A 17,840-nucleotide genomic window follows, 5' to 3' on the forward strand; every position below is an offset into this window, starting at 1 on the left:
TAGGTCAAGATATGGAATTCTTCTAGGCAAAGTTTTGTGATTTTATTGATATATTCAACTCAGGTTATACAGTGATACTGCTAAGGTAAAGTAGTAAAAATAAAAATAAAATAAATATTCACAAGCTAGCTAGTAGAGAAATTAACTGGGAAGAATTGGAATTTCTTTTTCCACCTCTGTTTATCTATCACTTGTTTCTCTTTCTCATTGACTTCATAATAAAGAAAGGATCAGAAAGTGTTGAATTCAAGGAGAATGAAGAGGAAAACTAAAGTTTCTCTTCAATTGGCTCAGATATTCAGGAAGTAAACAAAGTTGCTTCTTCTGTGATATATATTTTCCAATATCTTTTTGTTGTGTCAAAAGATGTCAAAAACCAGGCCTTGATTAAAAACTTGAGCAGATCTTTTTTACAATATTAGATGTATTTGTGAAATGGAAATTGATGACTTACTAAAAATCTAAACCATAGCCAAATGGATGAGTCCTTTTCCAGTGAAATTCAAGAGGCATTATTAAGTACATGCTAAGATCAAGACATTCTGTTAGACACTTGTAGGGATTAAATTTATGCTTGGACTAAATATAAGATAAATGTAGTTACAGATTTATAACGCAAGTCAAAAATGACTTTTTAGCAGTTTATTTACAAAAAAGTGTAAAGAGTAAAAGTAGAGAAATGAGAAAAAGGGTAGAGAAGATATCTATCCTATCACACTAGATATTTGCTCTGGCCCAGCTCAAACCAGACAGGGCTTGTTAACCCTCCACCAGAGGACCCTCAGCCAGAGGATCTAGTAATGAACAAAGCAAGGATTTCACCCATGAGGTCTCCTCTAAGGCAGGGAGGCCTCTCTGGAAACTAATCTCTCCAGAAGCCAGGAAGAGTCAGCTTTTCACTCATCCAAGTAGTGGCTCCAAAGGGATAATCCAAGAGTAGTCTTACCAGAAGGAGTCCAACAGTCAGAAGCTGAGGTCCTAAGCCAGAGGTCCTCCAAGGCCAAGTTCAAAGGAGAAAGTGACTTTGGAGAGGAAGTTCAGGGCTTTTATAGTGCTTTTTTTCACATCACTTCCTGTCTCTTCCTCCACTTTACAGGGACCAATTGCAGTCTTTAAATTTGCTTAGCACTACCCATGGGGCAGTCAGTCGCTTCTGGAGGTATAAACCACTTTAGTAAGTAGTTTGTGGACTTTCCCTACTTATACCGTTAAGTATAAGTATCTTCACTTTTTGTTGATTAAATTTAAAAGTAGGCAGGGGAAAGTTAATCATATCTTCACAATCTCCCCCACCATCCTTTGGGAGACTAGTCTCCCCAATGGATCATTTAACATAATCAGATTATACCTCTAAAGATCTTCTAACTACAGGTACATACAATATTGCACCTTCTAAGAGGAAACTAAGATAGTTAGAGATAAGAGGGAAACAAAAGAAAGAGAGAGAGCAAACCAATGTTTGCTAGGTGCATTGATAAAAAGCCAATTAGGGGGCAGTCCCCTTTGGCATAAAAGTTTACATTCAGAATAAAGGTGTTTAACCCCCTTCAGTTAAGCATTCCAAAGTTCATTCTGGATCTTCTGATGCAATGTAGGTTTTTGCAGGCATCGTCATGGCGCCTTCTCCAAACAGTTCGTTTTCTGTATTCAAGGAGTAGGCAAGCTTCTTTTCCTGAAATTTTTTTCTCAAACAAAATTTTTATATCTTGTGTTTTATGAAAAATACACACTGGATACAAAGATAAAATGAAAAGCAATTCCTCTCAAGGAGGGTGCATTTTACTGAGGGATCCAACATGTAAACAGACATGTGGATACAATATATTTGGAGAGGGGAAGAGAGAGAGAATGATCAATCAGGAGAGAACGATCAGAGGAATCAGGAAAGACTTCCTGGAGGTGATGGCACTGATTTTAGCCTTGAAGATAATTAAGGATTCTTCTACAGCAGCATTTCTCCAATGTGATCCAGAGGGCCCTGTGAGTCCTTGAGACCCTTTCAGGGAACTTGCAAGATCAAAACTATTTTTCTGAATAATATCAAGGTGTTTTACAGTAAATATAAATAGACATAATCCACCAAAAAAAACTTTGGGGGGCATCCTCAATAAATTTGAAAAGTAAAAGGGTCCTGAGACCAAAAAAATTGAGAATTGCTGTACTAGGGTGAGGTGAGGAGAAAAAGCATTCTAGGTATGGAAGACTGCCTTCACAAACACGTAAGGGTTAAAGATGGACTATATTCAACAGGGAATACCAAATATGCCAGTTTGCCTGGAAGAGAAAGTTCATGAAAGGGAGTAATACAAAAATAAGCCTGACTATAAAAGGACTTTAAATGCCTTGTGGGAGGATTTATATTTTATCCTCTAAGCCACTAGAGATTCTTGAGCAGGTGAGCAATATAGTCAGACTAGAGTTTAACAAGATTATTTCATGGCCATGTGGAGGATAAATTAAGGAAGAGACTAGAAGCAAGGAGTCAATTTAGAAAAATTTCTTAACATCATCACTAGGGTGAAAATTGGAATGACATAGTAAATTGATAACTGGTTTCCAGTCAAAAAGACTTGACTGTTAAGTTCTGCATCTGGCACATCATGTCTTTGTGACTCTGGGAAAGTCAGGTAGGTGGATCCCTGGGTAGAGGCTGTATACGGAGTCAAGAAAGTCTGAGTTCACTGTGGCTACAGACACTAAATAGTTGTGTGAAACTGGGCAAGTTATTTAATTCCTACTTGCCTCAGATTCCCATGTGTAAAATAAGGATAATAATAGTACCTACCTCAAAGGATTTTTGTGAGGATCAAAAGAAGTAATATTTATAAATTGCTGTGAAAACTTTAAAGTGCTATATAAATGACAAGTATTGTTATTCTCATCATTATTTTAACTCTCAGTGCCCTGGCCAACTTTTTTTAATTGTATGTTGAATATTTACTGATATGTATTGGTTTGGGGAATTCCCTAAAACAATACAATCAAGGGCCCAAATGAAACTAACAAACTACTAAGGAGGTTTCTCATGGACCGAAAGACGATCTAACATTCTTGTATTTAGCACAGTTTGGGAAAACCATTCCAGATCCTGTTGCCAAGAGCCTTCCTCATAATAAACATCAAAAAAGGGGCCTTTCTCCTCTCCTAATAACATTCTAGTATTTTGTAGCTGGAAGCAGAGGAGGCATGTCCAAAGACAAGAACAAAGGATTAGTATTCCATGTGAGATTATCTCCCATTTTTCCTTTTTAAATCTTGTTTATACATAGATCTTTGAATATTGCATCCCTCATTGTGAAAGCTGATAAAGACGGGGACTGCATTATTTTCTTTTGTTTTGTTTTTGAATGATCCTCAGTTCTTAGTACAGTGCCTGGCATACTGTAGTCCTTTACTAAATGCTTGTTGACTTGACTTGAACATTGCAGAAGCATCAGGATCCAAAGGACAAAAGGTAGAGGAAATATCCAGTCAGCAGAAATCCAAGGAAATGGTTATCCAAATGAGTTTGATCTCATGTTCCTGTTCTATTTTCTGGCCTCACTCACTTCTGAGCCTGAGGATTTGAATTTTACTTCTTGGTCTTCTGCATGTATAACGTTAAGGTGTTATGTATGCAGCTGCTTAACTATTTGTAGTTCAAGATTTGTTCCTACAATAAGACTCTTCTCCACAGCATTTTTAAGTAAAAAGGTAAAAAGAAATGGGTTTATTATTATTATACAAAGATCCAGCAATTTAGCTTATAACAGAGAGCATAACTGAATATACCAATACCAGCAATAATAAGAGAAATATAGAAAAGAAAGATACATCACTGAATGAGGGATACTCCAACACCTAAATATTCTTAGATAGGAAGTCTCTTTGTTTAGCATTTCAGGGTTCCATTCAGAAAAGTCCTAGGCAAAGCATCCTTTCCATGGGTGAGACTTCAAAGTCCACTTTTCAGAAGGGTGGTTGTTTTTTCTTTAACCTCAAAACAAAGATGGTATTTTGCCAACTGTAATTTGCAGCACCGATTCCAGGGTCCCAGAATCCCAGCCAAGATCCCAAGCTCCCAGAAGCAGCTAGGCAAAACATGTCTCAAAATTTAAACAACAGTCATGAATAGTCATCTCACTTCTGTGACATGATTATCTTCCAGTCAGAGATCTTGGGAAACTGCTGAGAACTTTGGCCAAAGTTCAAAGCAGCTTCAGTCCCTGCTGCTAAATGTGAGGCCTATGATATACAACAGGGAAGATTTACTAAAATTTTACTTTAACCCTTCAGCATGGGCTGTAGCTATGGATAGATTAGTATTTCCAATGCTACAATAGATTAATTGAAATGATAGCTCTCTTTTGTGTGTTTTCTTCCATTAGACTGTAAGCTCTTTGAGGGCAAGGACCAGCTTTCTTTTTGTTTGTGTTTGAATCTCCAGCACTTAACATAATGCCCAGCACAAAGAAAGTGCTTAATAAATGCTTGTTGCCTGCCAGTGGTCAGAGAAACTTATTTCCTGTTTTGTTTTTCCTCAGCTGGTCACATTGGTTGATACCCTTATCCTGTGTGTTTCTGGGTAGTATTGTGTCCCCTACTACTGTGTAAGGTCTTCCTGTTCTTACTAAGGTCTATTAGGCCTTTCTCAATGTGGAAACCTTTATGCACATGAATAAAGTAATGGGTATCATAGAGCCTTGAATGAGAGGAAGTTTTCAGACTACAGTCATGTCTCTTTATCTTGTCTTTTCTTTCAAGTATTGCTGAAATGTAAAGAATGGAGGGGAGAGAAAGGGCAGATACAATATAAATACTTATGGCTCCCCCATATTTTCTCAGCTGTGATTTTTTTTTACCATCTTTTAGGGCCTCTATGACATTTCCTTACCTTTCTCATTTTACTCCAATCTTTGCAGATCTTCTAGGTTCTCTCTCCCAAGGGTCCCCTAACCAGTCCCTTGTTCCTTCACACAGTGAAGGGGTCCCATCTTATGGGACTCCCTAACTTTTCTTTCTGGGCCCACTGCTACTGGCATTCTTGACCATTGGAATCAATCTATTCTGGCAACTTGGGAAACACCTTTTAGTGATAGAACCTTCCGAAGTATATTTCTTTGTCTGTTTCTGTGGCCTTTGGACACTTGGTAGTATAGTTTACTATAGGAGGTTGAGAGAAAGGAGCAAATGAGTTAACCCTTCCTGCATCCTCCTAGAGGAAACAAGTCCTAGAAATCAGAAGCTATATTAGATATCCTTAGTATTGTTATTACAGTTGGTTAATGCTATTATATTAAATCTATTTCATTAAGGTGCTCTGTTTCTATAAAAAGATCATAGTATATACATGGTTATAAATCTGCAGATACTGAAACAAAGAGCTCCATCTGAACCCAAGGCCAAAATTTTCGTCAAATCATGCAGCTGGTACATCACTACTCTCCAGTGTCAGCATACCTTAATTCTATTTCCAGTTTTCAAAAACTGCAAAATTGTAAAAATTTGTTGCTAAAGGACAAGAAATGTTGCAAATCACAGGAAATACAAGTTTATCAAAATCAGATTTCTTAAGAGAAATTTAAGAGGCACCAAGATGGCATAGTTTATAACATGCTGTTAGCCTTGGAGTCAGGAAGGATTGAGTCCAAATCCTGCCTTAGACACTCACTAGCTGGGTGATCACTTACCCTCTATCTGCCTGAGTGTTCTTATCTCTATAAAAGGGAATAATAATAGCACTTACCTCACAGGGTTAATGTGAGGATTTTTTAAAAAGATACTATATAAAGCACTTTGCGAACATTAAAGTTGCTATGATAATTATTATTATTATTAAAACAATGTATTTTATACATTTTTCAAGTTCTACTGTGATTTGATGCAAAGACCATATGGTTTGAACCTTGTCTCTGCTAGTGCCTAGACTGGGCAGTTCATTCAAATTCTCTGCGTCTCTTTTTTCAGTTTCTGTTCCCTCTAAGAAAAATGGATTGACTCCTGCCTCTTTCTGTAGAGCTATAAGAGCAAGTGAGATACCAAGGAAAGTGCTTCATGCTCTTCTAAGGAAAGAGACTATAGAATCACAGGACATTTATTATTTATCCTATCATGTTGTGAGTTGGCAAGACTCATGAAAACAAACAAAAAAAACCCATAAGTATCATTATAAATATGTACAGAGGCTTCTGGATCATAGGGCTGAATGAGTTCCCAGGAGGATATTTAGGCTGTTACCTTACTTCCAATCAGAACTTACTTCCAGTCTTAAACTATTCCAGATTAATCATCAATAGCCATTTTTCTCAGGTTTCTAGAGGGTTCTATATCTTTATCTGTGGTCTAGTGTCTCAGTCCTTTCAGTTCAATTGCTTTATGGTTCTGTACATCAACCTTCTTCTTTCATTTGGATGACACTTTTAGAGTTTTCAAATTACTCCCACATCCTTGTTACCATATTTGAGAAGTGGTGAATAGAGGAGCTCAGAAGACCTAGGGTCAAGTCCTATATCTTAGTGCCCCCCCCAACTCTAAAATGATAAGTTACAGAGGAGTAGCCCATCTATGTTGGTGAAGAAAATTTCTACACCTAAGGTCCCTCACACCAATGAAATACTCCATTGGAAGAAACAAAAACATCTGATTGAATCCTTTGTAGTCTGGCACTTGAGAAAATGTGAGCACTTTGAAGTGAACTAATTTAGCTAAAGTCACAATGTGCCCCTGAATCAGCCTATGACTACTGACTTTCAGTCCTCTTTCCACTAGATAAAATACTGTTCAGTAGTAATCTTCTGTTATCTAGTCTCTACCAACCTGTGTTAATGGGAAATACTACTTCAATCATATTGATTGGCTCCCTTCAAAGTCTCATCAGAGACATTATCTTGCTATTTTGTTTTAAACACCACATGAATGAATGAATGAATGAAAGAGATTTATTAATTGCTTATTATGTGACAAGTTTATAGTTCCTGTGTCTCTATTCCCTTCTTCTTGTTCGTGTTCTCATTCAATTGTATGTTAAGCAAAACTGGGATGCATAAATGAAGAATTTATTCAAAATTCAAAGAAAAGTCATAACAGCATTCTCCTTATCAGGAATTAACATCAGTAGCAAACAGATGACTCCCAGCCACATTGTTGCTTACAACTGAAACTTTAAAGATTAATCCTAGGCCAATTCGGAGTTTGATGCTATATTGACTAGATAATAGGACCATAGACCTAGAACAGTCTTCATCTTTTCTTGAGTCTTGAATCCATTTGGCAATCTAGTGAAGCCTATGGACCTTTTCCCAGAATAATTTTTTAATGTATAGATAAAACGTAGCTAATATGTTGATAAAAGAAACCCATTATATTGAAATATAGTTATCTAAATATTTTTTGCATCTTCAAGACCTCTTGAAATATACCCATGAACTCCAAGTTAAGAAGTCTTGATCTAGAGGGAAAAGGGACCTCAGAGGCCATCTAGACCCCTAATTTTTCAATTGAGGAAAGTGATAACCAACAAGGTTAAATGTCTTTTCTGGTTTCATATAGGTAGTAAACCTTAGAGGCTGGATTTGACCCCAAGCCCTCTGACTCTGGAACCAGTATTCTCTTTACTGTGCCATACTGCTTCTTCATTGTAGTGCCATCTGCCAAAGAACATGCTTCTTTGATCTTTCTTGTCTTGTGCCTGTATGATAAGAAATATTTTGGAGCTTAGTAAAAAGACTAATTCAAATCTCTACCAGGATGTTTATTTCCTACTGGGCTAGACCCAAGGTACCTTGCTGACCTAAATCTGTCACCAGGTAGGCAAAATTGTTCAAAACTTTCATTTTACATAGGATCTATATTTCCTACCCTAGTTTTCATGCTTGTCTATTATATCTTGGCAGGATCGGAGGAGCTATTCCAACTGTCTTTTCCTATTTTGCTGAAGTACTTGCCCGAGAGAAACGAGGGGAGCACCTGAGCTGGCTCTGCATGTTCTGGATGATTGGGGCTATCTATGCCTCGGCCATGGCTTGGGCCATTATCCCTCACTATGGTAAGATGCTTGCGCTTTCCTGGATTATATATGTCATGGAATTTTTTTTTTCAAAAAATAAGATCATGTGCAAATGTCTCCATCTTGTCTGCTTCAAGTTCTTTAGTTCATTTCCATAGAGCCGTACAATTTAGAAACTGATCAACAGTGATATGAATAGTATTTAATTCTTGTTTAAAAATATTGCTGCTGATTCTTTCCTTCTACCCTATGGGACTTTATACTAGTGGAGTGAGAAGACAAAAAGATTATCCACAACGACTGCTATGGCAACGCTATTTATACTTGATCTGGAAATGCTGGCATATACCTCAAAGACAAATGCAAATGTACAAACACATATACCCGCACATAGACACATTCATCCTCTCAGTGCCACATTCAGATATCGACCTGGGGTCTACCCAATGGCTGACAGCTCAGCACTCAGCTGAAGATCTAGAAGAAGCCTGTGTCCCCACAAATAATTCACAAAAAGGATAATCTACTCATATAAGAGAGAATTGACTGATCCAATCAATGCTTTTCCATCTGGTGATTTTCATCTTCCTCAGTTTCGTTCCTTGATTCTTTATGTAAGGGTAATGAGGAATCATTCCATCCACTTACAAGTACATGGTGCTCCTGATTAGAGGTTAGATTATACCAACATATGAAAAAATTATTATATTCAGTTGAAACTGACAGCATCCTAACACTCAGGTGACAAAAAGGAAGCTCATTTTGATTATATTTGAGCTGCTAGGCAGATAAAATTAAACTATTATTTGCAAAAAAAAAAATCAAAAACAATTTTTTTTTATTTTTTTTTTATTTTAAACCATTAACTTCTGTGTATTGATTCATAGGTGGAAGAGTGATAAGGGTAGGCAATGGGGGTCAAGTGACTTGCCCAGGGTCACACAGCTGGGAAGTGTCTGAGGCCGGATTTGAACCTAGGACCTCCCGTCTCTAGGCCTGGCTCTCAATCCACTGAGCTACCCAGCTGCCCCCCAAAAACAATTTTTTAACTCTGAGACCACATGGAAACTCATTTGATTTTTCAAAATTTCCCCACATTTAACACTATACCTAATTTTTAAAAGCTTGCATTCTAGACCACAATATTAGCTCACTTTTATCTAACACTTTATCAGTGACAAAACATTTTCCTTACAACCCTGAAGTAAGTAGAGCAAGTATTATCATCACTGGAAATTGAGGCTTAAAGCATGTAAGTGACTTACCTTTATCATTTAGCTAATGGATGTCAAAGTCAGGACTCTTAAGTCAAGCTCACGTAACTCAGTGAAGTATTCTTTCCACCTTAAATAAAATGTGTTCTTTGTTACAGAATGTGGTTTTTCATTCAAATTTTCTTCATAGAATTTTATTTCATGACAATAATCAAATAAGATTATTTTAATATTCTGACACATTGCAAATTGTTGGATCTTAAGTTGTGGAATATATAGTTATAGTTATTCCATTTATAATTCTGATGAATTAAAGGAAAATGCACTTCAAAAAAAGAACAAACAAATCTTAAAAGATCATTTTCTTGATCAGAGTAGATAAAAAGGAAAGCAATTTTCAATTTAAAAAAATTGAGTTTGGAGTATAAAACAAAAATATTTGGTTTCTCCTTCTCTGGGGCACATTAGCATCTACGTGTAAAAATGCCAGAGATAATCCCAAACAGAACACTAAACATGTTCACTACTCTTTGTTTTTTATTCTGCTGCCACTACTAACAAATTTCAGGAAGGCTCATTGGGTTTAATTGTGATCCTGGAACTTTGGTCTTCATTCTTATTCAACTTCACTTCTCTGAAGCACGTGAACAAAAATCACCACTGTCTTACCCAGTCACATAGAGTAGGTGTACTACTTTTCTCTGTTGAAGATATCTTGTAAGATGAACTTTTTTTTTAATTTTAAAATTTATTTATTTGTTTGTTACATTAAAATTCCAGGTATCTCTCTCCTTTCCTCCCCTCCTCACACTAGAGAAGGCATCATTTAACAAAAGATATATGTATATATACAAGTATATTGATTGATACTTTGCAATTGATCATCGCTGATGCAAGTTGTGATCTACCCACACCTTCTCATCCTATAAGGTTCTTGTTCATGTCTCCTCCATAAAACTTCCACTCAACATGTTGGTAACCTTCTTCTGGTTCTTTTAAATTTCTGGTCTTCCAGAAGAAAAACATATGATCGATCACATGGTTCGATGGGGATATGATTAGGGATGTTGACTTTAAATTATCACTCTATTACAAATAGTAATAATATGGAAATAGGTTTTGAACATGGGTACATGTAAAACCCATTGGATTTTATTGCTCGTTGGCTACAGAAGGGGGGAGGGAAAGATCAAACTTGCCTAATGGTTCTCTTTGAAGAAACAGGACATGATTAACCTATGAGATTTTTAGGGACAGATCACTCCCTCCTGGCAGTAGTACTGAATTTCCCCAACCCTTTGCCAGGTTATCTTCTGTATCCTTTTGGTCTCTCCTCTGCATTGTCACATCATCACCTCCACTATCTTTTGGGCCATTTCTAATTAAATTTATCCCTTGTATAATTTCTCTTACTTATGGCCTCTTACTCAGCCCGTCTCTCTTGTCTCTCATTCTCACTTTGACTGATTCAGTTCCTTTTCTAGTGATTCATATTTCTGATGATGTCTTCTTGTCACATCTTGTCAGCTAGTCACCATTGCTAACATGCTGCTGTCTAAAGTCTACCATTCATCTTTCTGTTGCTATCTTAGTTACTAATATCTTGTATTCTTCCAAGATGATGATTTTTTTCTGTGATTAATACATTACATCTTACCTAGAACACTGGACTCAGAGTCAAAAAGATAAAAATTTGATCTCAGTCACTTATTAGTTTCATGACTGGGTAAGTCACAATTCTCATCTTCAGTTTCCTCATCTGTAAAATGGGAATAATAATAATAGCACCTATCACTGGGTTATTGGGAGGATCAAATGAGATATAGATATACTATAGCATATCTTAAGGTATGTAAACTATTTTAAAAATCCCAAAGTACCATATAAATGTTTTCCATTATTATTTCTTAGTCCTAAGCCATTTTTCATATATATATGTATATATATACTAACACTTTTTAAAACAACTTTTAGTCACTGAGTTTCAAGGTGCCTAATGACCTAAATTGGATAATCCTATCAAGAGCTTCAAAGAATTTTTCTCTTCATCCTCTGAAGCAGATATTGGCATATGAGCTGAAATTATCTCCACAGTGGTCTTTTTTGACTTGTGCTCTTTGTGATCACTACAAAGTGAGATGACCCAGTATGCCCCATTAAATTTTTTTCTCATGGCTTTTGGGTGTATGATGACCCCAACTCCTTTCTATACCTCTTTAAAGAGTACTTCCAAGCTCTTTTTCCATTTAGCTTCAATTTCTTTGTGTTCCGGTTTCACAAAGAAAAAGGCAAGATGGGTGTCCTTTGGTTTCTCTAGCAATATGGCAGTTGGGACAAAGGCAAGTTCTAGGTGCAAAACTTAGTTGCAGAGTAGAGATTTGCTTTGCTTAAGACAGAGCTGTCATCTCATACTGGCCTAATTAGGATATTTCTTTCATTCCCCTCACCTTTAGTAGAATAAGGTCCTTACAGCTACACTGTCAGGTTAAGACTGAAAATGAACTCTTCTTAATTTCCTAACTTCTGAAGCTCCTTGCTGTGCCTATTGGGTTCTGAAACCCAGAATCTTTTCAATTTTTTTCCCCAAGGCATTTGACCTAGGCTAGGTTGAATAAGCTGATGCTCTGCTTTGATCCTGTTATGTTTTTATATTGAAATGTGATTTCTTGTTGAAATGCTTTTTTCTCCACTTCTTGGCTCAATTTTTCAGTTCTTTTTTTTTTTTTGACTTGACACATACTTATCATGTATCCACCTCCAATCCCAGTTTGGCCCTTTTTTCTGGCCCTTTGAATTGTTCTTGTCCAGTCTCATAAAAATGGAAGGGACCCTTGAAATCATGTAATCCAACCTTCTCCTTTTTTAGGACACTGAGATCCAGAAATGAAAAATTAACTATATCAATGATTACATGAACATTATTAAAACTGGAACTAGAATTCTACCAAGAATGATTACCAAGTCAATACACTTTCTTTCCTCTGTATTATGCTCTTAAGTATCTCTTTTAGGCAGCTATAGGAATTAAAAAAATTAATCCACATACATTTGACCAAGAGAGACAGTAAAGTCATCACAAATTTTGATTGAAAAATTAAATCATAGTATAATGATCGCAATAATGCAATCATGCATAATGAATACATGGAGATGTAGAAGGAAGCTCACCTGACTGTACTTAAGTTCTTATTGATTTATTGCTGGATCCTCAAAAAAGTAGTCTTTTTCATGGCTTCTTATATGATCTTTTTGTATTTTGCTTTGTATATAGAAATATTTCCCTCTCCTTTTCTCTTCCTCTCTCCCCTTTCTGGATCTCTCTTTGCCTCATTCTCTGTCTCTCTGATTCTGTCTCTGTGTGTCCCTCTCTCTCATTCTCTCTCTCTGTCTCTCTGTCTCTCTCTCCATATATATATATATATATATATATATATATATATATATATATAATGTATGTCAAATGCATGTTTTTTAAAGTATTTTCAATCAATTCCCCAGGACATAACGACCCAATTTCAGACTTTTAACTGAGTTTCAGTCCTCCTTCCTCCACTATCTAATCACATGACCTTAGGAAAATTATCCCACTTTTGATTAACTTAGCTGTTCTACAGTGGTAACATCATGTGCCTTCCCTAGGCAACATGGTTATTATGAGTATCGTATGAGACAGTAGATATAAAAATGTTTTATACAACTTAAAGTATAAAAAATAAAGCATTTCTCTTCTTGTCTGATGCTGATGGTAGTGGGCAGTCTTTCCAAATCTGAGAATGTTCTGAAATGGCAAATTTGTGGAAAATCGAGATTTCCCCTTATGCCTCTAAGGCAATTCTAACTTCTAAATTATCTCTAGATGAAGTCTGAAGAAACCTCTCTCAATCCAGCCTTTCAGTGTCAATGTAGCCTGCTAGAAGGAGTGAAGATGAGAGCTTAGTAGACTGTTGAGTTTTACACATTTAATTTTCTCTTTAACCCCTTTTTGAGATCTGGTAATGTAGTTGGAACTCTTCTTACCGCAGACAGAAATATATTCCAGTCCATGAGACTTAGAATCCTATTCAAATGGTAGTTTTGAAATATCTCAGATACTCTACAAGTCTCTCATTTTCTCTGCTGTCTCTTCCATCTGCCTTCAAATGGATGATTGCTTACTTAAAAACTTATTCAGCTTTTCTGTTGCTCCCAAAATGTTCTCCCCGCCCCCTTGAAATGCTGCAATGTCAACCATACAGCAACTCTTGGAAAATAACAAAAAAGATATACATAACGCTTCTAATTACAATACTTTTGAGAACTTTATCCAGGATACCATATTTTATTCTAGCAGGAGAAGAGTGAAAACAAGAGTTATTCATACACAATGCTCAAAGCCTTTCCTGCATTGGTGCTAGACTGATCTTACAGGTGCCTCCTACTAACTAATCAATGATTACTAACTCCTTGGCAACTGTAGAGCACATTAAAAATTATGGATTGTTATAAACAATTTGGGAATATTGCTATTGTGGCTATTTTGCATTTGTGGTAGAATAGTAGGTCGATTGGTACAATAACATTTTAAAAATCATAATATTTGAATGGGCAGTTAAGTGGTACAATTTTTACTCAGGTTTTTACTTTTGTTCTTGATTTTTTTCCTACTTCAAGTGATTATTAATAAATCTTATAAAATATACTTGTTATTGGATATTAATTTTAATCGTGTTTTTGGTGAGTCTACAGAAAATAGAATCCTTGATTTTTTTTTAAGATGGCCTTTGAGTAAAGGCACCTGAGAAAAATTCTCCTCCCTGGCACTCACCCAATATCCCAGCCACAATCAGGAGAAAAAAAAGCCGGAGGGCGAAGCTACACAAACCTTATATCCTCCTTACATTAGCATGTAATGTGAGAAGGAACATGGGAGACTAGGAAAGAGAGTTCCTGGGGAGCAAATTTCTAATTATACAGAATGAAATAAATGATCATAGCAAAGTATTAAGAATATTCAGGCATTAGTGTAAAGGATTGATTAAAAAAGGGTTACTCTAGATGCAAGAGGATACTATTATAAAAGTAAAGGATGGGGAAAAAATGGAAGCTTCAGCAAAAGTGGTTTGGAATTTGTTGGTTTGTTTGGCAGGAAATGGATATCAAGGATTTTAACAAAGTAGAAAGAACAACTGATCGATCAGACATGGTGAGTGAGAGAGAGGGAGGTGTCAAAGGTGACAAGGGTTTTGATCTTGATAATTAGAGATTGGAGAGGAAGAGAAGGTTCAATTAGAAAGCTATAAGTTCAGTTTTAGACATGCTGAGTTTTCAGGGACAACAAAATACCCTGTTGGAGATACCTACATGGCAGTTGGAAATATGAGAGGAAATCTGAAGAAATGAACATAGAGAGGTAGATTATTTGAGAATAATCTAGAGGAGATAATTGAAGCTATGCAAATGAATGATATTAATGAAAGCAGAGAGGAAAGGAGAAGAGGGAAGGAAAAAAGAAGAAAAGAGGAGAGGAGAGAAGGAAAAAAGAGAGGAGGAAGGGAAAGGAAAAGAGAGGGGAGGAAATTGAAGAAAAACAGAGGAGAAGAAAGAAAAGAGGAGAGTTTAGGGAGCAGAACCTTAAGCAACAGCAAGATTTAGAGGTTGGACAGAGTGCAAAGAACCAACGAAAGAGGAGTACCTGGAAAGGTAGAATTAGAAAAGACCATATCATGGAAGCCTAGAGAGGAGAAACTATGAAGTAGGTAATAGCCCACAGTGTCAGATGACAGATAGGCTTAGGAAGATAAAGACAATAAAAGCCCATTGGACTTAGTGATAAGGAGATTATATCATGACCTTGCAGTAAACTGCTAAGGATAGGAGCCAGATAGCTAAAGATGTCAGAATAAATTGGTCATGAGGAAGTAGAGACCATGCATATAGATCTCTTTCTAAGAGATTAGCAGTAAAAAAAGAGAGATGACAGACAATAGCTGGAATATGTGGGAGCTAAAGTTAGAACAAAGGAGTTCTGCACATGTTTTTAGGCTTGAAGCATATGAGAGAAAGGATAGCTCATTATATCTAGAGCTGAAAGGGACCTCAGAGGCCATCTGGTTCAACATCTTCATTTTACCATTGAGGAAACTGAGGCCAAAAGTGGTTAAGGAACTTGTCTGAGGTCACATAGGTCAAAACTATCAGAGTTAGGATTTGAACCCAAGGTCTCAAACTCAAGAGTCTTTCTCTTGACAGGGGATATTACAGGGGAATATAGAAAGGATGGAATCACGGATATAAATTGGAGGGATTAGCTTTAACAATGTGAAGAGCTATCTTTTCCTCTTAAAGAGTTTATAACATTTAGAGCTGCAAGTGACCTTAAAAATTGTCTAGTCCAAACCCTTCATTTTGCAGATGAAGAAAAGGGACTCAGAGGAGTTATTTGCCCAAGATCATATAGTAAGTAAGATAGTAAATAAGATGGCCAGGATTCTAACCCAGATCCTCTGATTCCAAATCTAATGTTTTTTTCCACTATTGTATAGAAACCCTGAGACTAGATGCAAAAAAGGGAAAGGAAGGAAGAGAGTTTGAGAGAATAAACATGGGATGGCCTCAGTATTTTCATTAACATAGGAGATAGCAAATGCTGAAAATGAAATAGGGCCCAGTTGAGGATATGTGGCATAAATTTGTAGTTAATGTGAGTTGGAGATGTTCTTCAAAAGCATTTGACTATTCCAAACTAAGGATACTTTTAGGAATACACAGGTTATCATGTATAACTGATAGAAGGAATTACCCATGTGTGAGGGTTAGCAAAGCAGAAACAGAAAGTCATTCCCCTCCAGCACCCATTTCTAACTTTCTGGGCTTCAAAACTATGTCTCTACCGTTGTTTCATCCTGAAATTTCTCTCAGTCCATTAGGGTCTCCTGGCTCTAATAACAGTCTACCACCCTTGTAGCTACTTACCCTAGAATATTCTTCCACTCAGCCTGCTCCCCTTCAGCCACTGGCTCCTTCTGGAGCCTCAGTTTTGTGGAAGAGCCCATATTAGCCTGCCTTCATTTCCTCCTGACATTCTCAACTTCAAAGCAGCAGGTTCCTTCATCTTGACCCGCACCTTGGAATACCCTGCCAGGAGTCCATACAACAGTCTCTTGCAGTAAGTTGAGGATTGAGGAAACAAAGTTCTGAAACAGGATACTTGCATTGTCAGAAGAGAAGAGAGATTTTACAAAGGTAGAAATGATAGGACTCAACAACTGATTAAAAAATGGGAAGAGGGATTGAAAGAGATGAGGAGCTAAGGATGACACCTAGGTTAGGATCCTCAAGGACTATGGGGATGGTATCATCCTTGAGACTAAAAGGGAAGTTGGGAAGAAGGGAGAGTTTGGAAGGAAGTTAGTAGGTTCGGTTGTAGATATGTTGAATTTAAGATGTACATCATGATACCTGGAGGTTGCAAATATCATAGAAGGAAAGTTTGCTCAGTCATTTCAAAATCATGTCTGATTCTTCATGACAGACCCCATTTGGGTTTTTGGTGTTTTTTTAAGCAAAGCTAGTGGATGGTTTGCCATTTCCTTTTCCATCTCATTTTAGAGATGAGGAAACTGAGATAAAAAGGGTTAAATGACTTCCCCAAAGTAACAAAGGCCAGATTTGAACTCAGAAAGATGAACCTTCCTGACTCCAGGCCAATATCTTATAAAGATTATCATCAACTATCCCTCTTCATTTCTCTTTGCAGACTCAGAAGCAGGGAAGAGAATGTCCTATATCATCCCATCCCATGACCTTATTCTCACCATCCGATGTTAATTTTGGCCAGCTTCAGTTTCTTGCTGATACTGCTCCCATTTTCTCAAAAGTTAGCTCTCTTGCCACACATAACAGGAAAGGAACTATGGGCAGCTCTTCTCTTCCCTGAAGACAACCCAATTTCAGTTCTCTTATTTTACAAGAAAGAGGAGAAATCCCATAATCACACAGTGAGGTGATCATAGCAAACCAGATCTGGGTACCCTTTAAATCAGTGGTTCCCATACTTTTTTGGCCTACTGACCCCTTTCCAGAAAAAAATATTACTTAGTGCCCCTGGAAATTAATTTTTTTTAATTTTAATAGCAATTAATAGGAAAGATAAATGCACCTGTTGCCATCACTGCCTCCCTGAATCACTGCAGCACCCACCAGGGGGCGGTGGCGCCCATTTTGGGAATCACTGCTTTAAATGTATCTTTTTGCCCTCGATTTCCTTCAGGAATTAATTGCTCAAAAACTAATTACCTAGAGTATGCTTAGCACCAGGATTGGGGGAAGGGGGGAAGGCAAATATTAAACAACTGCAAATTAGTTCTGTTCCAGGGATCAGGGTATAGTGATCACCACTGATCCTAAAGTTTCCCTTTGTACACCAGAAGTAAGCCTACATCATATCTAAAATGTAATTTTTGACCACTGACCCCAGGGAAAAGTTATATTATTAAAAAAGGTGAAGGGAGCACTTACAGAGCCATTTGAAACTCAGCATGAGATTAAAGTCTTGGCATCATACCAGTTAGGATTGGACAGTAGGAAGACTAGAGAACATTTATCCTACAGAAGAATAGAATGAAATTGTATTTCATCCAATTCCAAAAGAGTTTCAGTTCATT

General features: G+C 36.9%; 1 protein-coding gene across 1 annotated transcript in view; it reads left to right on the forward strand.

Moving 5' to 3' along the window:
* The window catches only part of SV2C (synaptic vesicle glycoprotein 2C), a 210,629-nt gene that overhangs the window by 95,127 nt on the left and 97,662 nt on the right, over positions 1-17,840 (forward strand). Inside the window, exon 3 of the mRNA XM_044663106.1 lies at positions 7,872-8,023. Coding sequence (XP_044519041.1) covers positions 7,872-8,023 — 152 coding nt within the window. The remainder of the gene's footprint in view (positions 1-7,871; positions 8,024-17,840) is intronic.

Source organism: Gracilinanus agilis, chromosome 1 (genome assembly GCF_016433145.1).
Source record: "Gracilinanus agilis isolate LMUSP501 chromosome 1, AgileGrace, whole genome shotgun sequence".
NCBI classification, from domain to species: Eukaryota; Metazoa; Chordata; class Mammalia; order Didelphimorphia; family Didelphidae; genus Gracilinanus; species Gracilinanus agilis.